General features: G+C 41.9%; 1 protein-coding gene across 1 annotated transcript; it reads left to right on the forward strand.

Annotated features, from left to right (window-relative positions):
• Positions 1 to 2,294: 2,294 nt before the first annotated feature.
• On the forward strand, positions 2,295 to 6,560 carry LOC308360004 (ras-related protein Rab-38-like; the record flags this gene model as incomplete). The annotated part of the gene is made up of 3 exons (XM_080831732.1): positions 2,295 to 2,529; positions 4,519 to 4,799; positions 6,354 to 6,560. 3 exons carry the CDS (start codon positions 2,295 to 2,297, stop codon positions 6,504 to 6,506), a joined length of 669 nt encoding a protein of 222 aa, XP_080687858.1. The 3' UTR covers positions 6,507 to 6,560.
• Positions 6,561 to 6,839: the final 279 nt, after the last annotated feature.

Below are 6,839 nucleotides of genomic sequence, written 5' to 3' on the forward strand. Positions count from 1 at the left end.
CGTGTTATGGTCGAGTTAGCACTGACGTTTGGTAGTAGACATATGATTTCATTTGCATGCAACACAGTGCCAACATTCAATATCAAAGTGCTTATACTAATGCCAGAAGACCTTTTTATACAACACTTTGTACAGATATTTGCTGTCTTTTTGAAAGAAATGTAACTTGATATTTATGATAACGTCTTCATGTCTTTTCTGTGAATTTCGTATCTTGACATGACATGAATGGCTGTTTATAATGAAGATACTTTGTTTAGCTTTGTACATTTACAAATCTGTATTGTGCAATATTTGTTTTAATATCTAATCAATTTTCAAATTCATTCAAGTCATATTACTCTGGTGAATACTTGAATGTTATTAAAGACTACGATTAAACGTAATACGGGTACTTATCTGCTTGCACATCAGCGAGGCCTACATTGAAATCCCTACGTCAATCTAGGGTTGAGATGCAGGGATTGCACAGGATGTTGAAGGGCCACTGTTCTGACCCCGCCTTCCCCCCCCCCCCCCACAACCCTCCAAAAAAAATAATCACTCAAATACAAAAATACATTCTATATCTAGGTATAATATACTGTATCTAAGTATATTTGCCAGTTCTAGAGCACATTTGCTGTATGGAGACCTGAGAAGATGGACCGTATGAAGAACTGAGAAGAACAGGGTCTTTATTAATAGTCATAAATAAAACACTCAATTACAGCAATTCATTGGAGTATGGCATCATTCTGTGGAGAATATTCCAGCCAGGGGTCATCATCATACCAGTGGGCTTGAAAAGAGCACCCTTCTGGATTTTTGTTGGGAACTTCATAATAGGACGGCAAGGCCCTTTAATAAAAAAGAATGACATTTTCACTGAATGTGAAAATGTAATAAAGGCCTGATTGTATTTACAATTATCGCTCTGTACATGTGCTGGATCTGTTGGATTACTCAATCTCAGCGAAAAAAAATCTGTATTCAGGGATTCTGCCTCACTCGCTATCTCAACATCCTCCCTTGTTGGCATCCTGGCCTGACTTTCTGTGTCGTCTCTGCTTTCCCTGTTTTCAAAGTCTGTTCTGTTCACATCTGGGTCTGGCTCTGGGTCTTTGTCTGCAGTTGATGTACTTGGCTCATTAACCGTCCAATTATATATTATTTTTATTATCATTATCATTACTTTTATAAGGCCCACTAGAAGCAGTGGTATGTTTTTTTTGTTTTGTTCTGCTCAGGCAAGATCTTTGAAAGGATCTCTCAAATAGCCTATACTTTTTTTTAAAGATTACAATTATTAAGCATGTAGCTCTTTATCCCTGTACTTTATAACATGGTCGTTTCATCTCATATTTGGTGATCAGCACTTTAGGCATTTAACCATTTGGAATGGAATAATTAATTTTATTCATTACTTCCATCATTTATTCTTCTTGTTAAAGCGAAATGTTAGAAACTAACCATCAGCAGACATGTCGTTTAGTTTTCCAACCAAAACATTTGCATGTGATAACGGGCTGGTTGACACTCACGTTTTCTTACCACGTCAAAGCAGTTGCGCATCGATAAGGTCGCAAAAGACAACCGTGACCGTCTCTCGAGGGAGGCAAACATGCAGGCTCTCAGGTGCCGGTCGCGTGCAGCACCTCAGCTACAATAAACAGAGTAGGGGGCTTTACAAACTAGCTGCTTTACCCTCCCCCTACTCACTTCCACCCTCCTTGCCCATAGGCTACTTTGTGAAATGTTTCGGGTGGTCGTGTTTTTTTTTTATCCAGCCCTACATTAAATTATGCAGCCGTTATAATATTTTATACAAAAATAAAAAATTCTCGGTGGAGCGGCTTGAGCTGAGGAGGGCAGAAGGGCAGTTGCCCGGGAAACCTTACCACCCCCGTGGACGTCCCTGTTGAGATGGGTTGAACGCTATTGTTATTATATTACCTGTAAATAGGGGGCTATGTAGGCTACATATTCTTATTATTGAAAATATTTAATTTAATATCTCTAAGTGTGTATGCGTGTGTGTGTGTGTGTGTGTGTGTGCTTGTGGGTAGCCTATGCCTCTGCAAAGTGAAGTTTTAGACTTTTTGCTATTAGAACACAAAACTCTGTTTATGGCTTCCCCCTACATAGAGGCAAATCCGTCAACCTTTTTGTCCGTTTCACAGACTCGTGAAGACTGTGGCGCTCACGAGCTTTGCTTCTCAGAAAAGACTGGTCACAAGTTTCCTCCAGGGCGTTCCTATATCATGGGGTCAAGAGCGAAGCTTTTCACATAAGTTCTCGTCGCTGTGCCGGGCATGACACACCATCGTGGTTCACCGGCGTTGGGCACAATGCAGAATAACTTAAAGGAACATTTGTACAAAATACTCGTTATTGGTGACCTGGGAGTAGGGAAGACAAGTATCATAAAGAGATATGTTCATCAAACGTACTCCACTAACTATAGAGCGACAATTGGGGTGGATTTTGCACTAAAAGTTCTCAATTGGGATTCGGAGACGGTACGGTTACAGCTATGGGATATAGCAGGTAGGCCAGTTCTATTTATTGTTTGCCGATTTTTGTTCGTTTAAATTTCCTAAAAGTTTGGTGGTTTAAATGTCTTAACCATACATGAAATTACCGTCCGTGTGCAAGTAACTGAAAGTATTTTAACTTTGCGGAGGTCTCAAAAATGTATGACAATTGTAAGTTATTCACATACATGGAGAACAATTGGATTTATGTAGGCCTATTTTCACTGCGAGTCAGGAGACTTGGTCGTATTTAAAGGTTTCCTTTTGTTTTACAAATCAATTCTGTTCATTAGTAGCCTACTTTTGGCCGCTGGGCTTCAACACACAAGAGTTTGTCCTCACGTGCTAGGCAAAACGTCAGACGTGCGTGAGTGAGGGTGTGTGTGCGTCTAAAGAATAACTAATTTCCTTGCTCCCTTCGGAAGGTATGCGTGTAATCATATGAGAACTGGTCTCATGTGAGTAAGATTTAGAAACAAGTCACAGGAGAGCCATTATGCGAGAATGGCAGTAAACAAACCTTGACTGGAGACGAATGTGCCTCACTCGCTCACACTGCGAGCCTTCTGCTGATCCATACTCATACTGCAAGCCTTCTGCTGATCCATACTCATACTGCAAGCCTTCTGCTGATCCATACTCACACTGCAAGCCTTCTGCTGATCCATACTCATACTGCACATCCTACTTCTCTTTGGCATTCATTCGCAACCAGTGTCTTCATTGAGTTTGATTGACAGCTCTTACAATGTGTACTGATTATCAAGATGGCTTTGTCATGTTTTCAGTGGATTACATGCTTATCTGATGTACCCAGATAAAACCCCCCCCCCGACATGCAAAAAAAGTAACTGATTTATGAGTCTTGGGGTACATCATTTCTAAGTGTTTTTGTTTTAAGGAAAAGAACGCCAGATTTGTTGGACTGGAAAAGTTATTGGGTCAAGCCCATGGTCTTTAAATCTCTAGCAGCCATTCAAAAAAGTAACTGATTTATGAGTCTTGGGGTACATCATTTCTAAGTGTTTTTGTTTTAAGGAAAAGAACGCCAGATTTGTTGGACTGGAAAAGTTATTGGGTCAAGCCCGTGGTCTTTAAATCTCTTGCAGCCAGAGAGCCAGCTGAGGCCAAGGCTTAAGAATGTAATCTCGCCTGACCGGCTCCAGTGCTAAAAGAATAGTTACGTCTGCATTGTTTAGGATTGGCCTGGTGGCTCACAATGAGCGCCACACATTCACAATGTGCTATTTAGGAACAGACATCACCCTCCATGAAAATATATATTATGTGCCCATATACATATTTGCCATTTTTCAGCTGAGAAAAGGGCTGTGCAAGGGGAATAAACAGCGTTGCTAACGATGCTGAAACATCCTGGATTCCAAGGAGAAGAGAAATGGCTGATACTATTGAATTATCAAATGATCAAAGTGTGTGTGTGTGTGTGTGCTTTGTGTGCAGATTCAGCTCAGCCTTCCACCCACCCACACACACACCTACACAAATGCACACTTACATGAATAAAACACATATACAGACACACCCAATCACAACGACAATTCCACAAGTCATTTAAAAAAACTCAAGCTAAGGAGCATTCATATTTATTCTTTAGACATCTGCAGATATCTGAGATAAATAGAATAGATAGAACAAAGATAGAAAAGTCTTTATTACCTCCGCCAAGGAGGTTATGTTTTCGCCCCTGTGTGTTTGTTTGTTAGCAGGATTACGCAGAAACGCATTGACCGATTTCCATCAAACTTTGTGGGGAGATTGGGTCATATAATGGCAATAATTGATTAGATTTTCAGATGTCAAGGTCAAAGGTCAAGGTCACAAGGCGGAGGTTTGCATTCTCTGAATACTCCCATTCTTGTTGTCATTGTATTTGCATACAACGGAAATTTGGAGTGCTTCTCCTGTGAGAAGTCCCCTGTGAGAAATCAGTGCGAACCTGCTGTTATTGACATTCTCCCATTTGATTGTGTTTACCTGAAAGGCCAGGAGCGTTTTGGGAACATGACTCGGGTGTACTACAGGGAGGCCATGGGCGCCTTCATCGTATTCGACAGCACCAGGCCCACAACGTTCGAGGCGGTCACCAAGTGGAAAGAGGACTTGGACTCGAAGCTCACCCTCGCCAACGGCCAGAGCATCGCCACAGTTCTACTGGCAAACAAGTGTGACCAGGGCAGGGACGTCCTCAACAACAATGGCATCAAGATGGAGCAGTTCTGCAAAGACAACGGCTTCGCCGGCTGGTTCGAGACTTCAGCAAAGGTAGGGCCTCTGGAGATATAACACTTCTACGGAGTCTCATTGCAAACATTTGAACACGTCTGAAAATCTGCGTCTGCGATCTTTGAAACAGCGCGAGATGGAGTGCACTAGTGAGATGACAGTCAGTATCTCTTCTTCCCTTGCTGAGACAGACTAGTTTGATTCAGCTGAAGTCTGTATCTTCTTCCCTTGCTGAGACAGACTAGTTTGATTCAGCCGAAGTCTGTATCTTCTCGGTAAACAGCACCTCGAGGCACAATTTAAATGCCAAGGTCACATGAGTGTGTGTGGATGGAGAGAGAGAGATATCTACGCAGTGTGTGTGTGTGTGTGTGTGTGTGTGTGTGTGTGTGTGTGGATGGAGAGAGAGAGAGAGATCTACGCAGCCTCTCTGAATAGCATTTTATGCAACCGAGCATTTACATAGTTTGTCGAATCCACCAACACAATATACTTGATTATAATAAAGCTCACCATCTTCTCCAAACTAATCCCCAGGTCAGGCACAGAGATATGCACCTTGGCATGAAGGGCTGGCCAGTTCATTTGCTGGAGATAAGATTGTTGCCACGACGACTTCATTTTGCGACACCCCCTCTGCTAGTCTACGATCATTATTATTACAGTGTGTGCTGCATTATAGCAGTTATTAAGTAAGGACTAAAATGAAACAGAAGATATTGTAAATCAATCAATGCGTCGAGGACAATTGAAAGAGACATTTTAGGAAAGTCGCCCATATGGTGAATGATAAGATTGAAGCAATCAGTGCTGACACACACACACACACACACACACACACACACACACACATACACACACACACACACACACACACACACACGCTCAGATGGTTCTGGAACAGCAGGGTGCAGAGACCTCAAAGCATATTTGTTCACATCCTCACATTGCTGTGAAACATTAAAAAAAGTGATTTAGACTAAAAGACATTTTTAGTTTAAAGGTCGTTTGGAGACATATACCACGGATAAGGTTGTTCTGTCTTTGAATTCCCGACTGTATGCTTTTTGTATGTTGTTGTTGTATGTTGTTGTTGTATGTTGTTGTTGTATGTTGTTGTTGCTGTTGTTGTTGTTGTTGTTGTTGTTGTTGTTGTTATCTAAACTGCACAGGGATTGTAGAATCTCATCTGAAAGTTAAAGAAGGTTAATTACCCGTCGTTGACAAGGACAGGAACAGTTTGTTTCTAAGGAGATCGAAAAGTACCAATATACCAAGCTTTGGGTGTATCTCAATGATCTTAAATAATCATAATAACCTCGCGCAAGACAGCTGTCTGGATGAGACACCAAGGTTGTAAGACAGCTCTCTTACATTTAAGAGCATTGAGATCCACCCTTTATCTTTTCATTAAAGCCTTAGAGTGCAATAGTGTGCACATCAAAACTAGAGTAACGGCTAACTAAAGCTAATGCTAACAAGAGAGACCTCTTCCTTCTCGGTATCCATTCTGGTACACTATGTACCTCACCTTTTCATGACATCTTTCTTTTCTTCCTCCCCCTTTTCTTTTATCTTTCTCTTTTATCCCAGGAAAACATCAACATCAACGAAGCTGCCAACTTCCTGGTGAAGCACATCATCGCCAGTGAGAATGACATCCTGAAATCGGTGGTTCCGGACACCATCTCACCACAGCTCGGAGCCTCCAAGGAGGTCAGTTGTTCGTCCTGCTTCAAGTCCTAGAGGAGAGGCGGCGTCTTGGAAAGCAGCCCGCTGGGGAACGCTGTCGTTTGTTTTTTCGGGGAGCTCGCTGAAAGGGTAGCGATCGCAGTCCTTCCTCTACCAAAAAAGTCCCCAAGTCAGCCCTCCAGGTCACGCATGCTCACGGACTCTCCTCAGGAAGTGTTTCACATTGTATTTCAAAAACTGATCTTGGTCGTGTTTTTCTTTTTTTTTTTTTAAGCCATACTTGTAATAACAGCAAATGTGAGATGGACTGTGGTATGGAGCACCTCAGTGTTGTAGCTAAGTTTTAATGCCAAGGTCAGGCTTCCATCACCCACCTGCACAAAAAGG

Source organism: Sprattus sprattus, assembly GCF_963457725.1.
Source record: "Sprattus sprattus genome assembly, chromosome: 1".
Taxonomy (NCBI): Eukaryota; Metazoa; Chordata; class Actinopteri; order Clupeiformes; family Clupeidae; genus Sprattus; species Sprattus sprattus.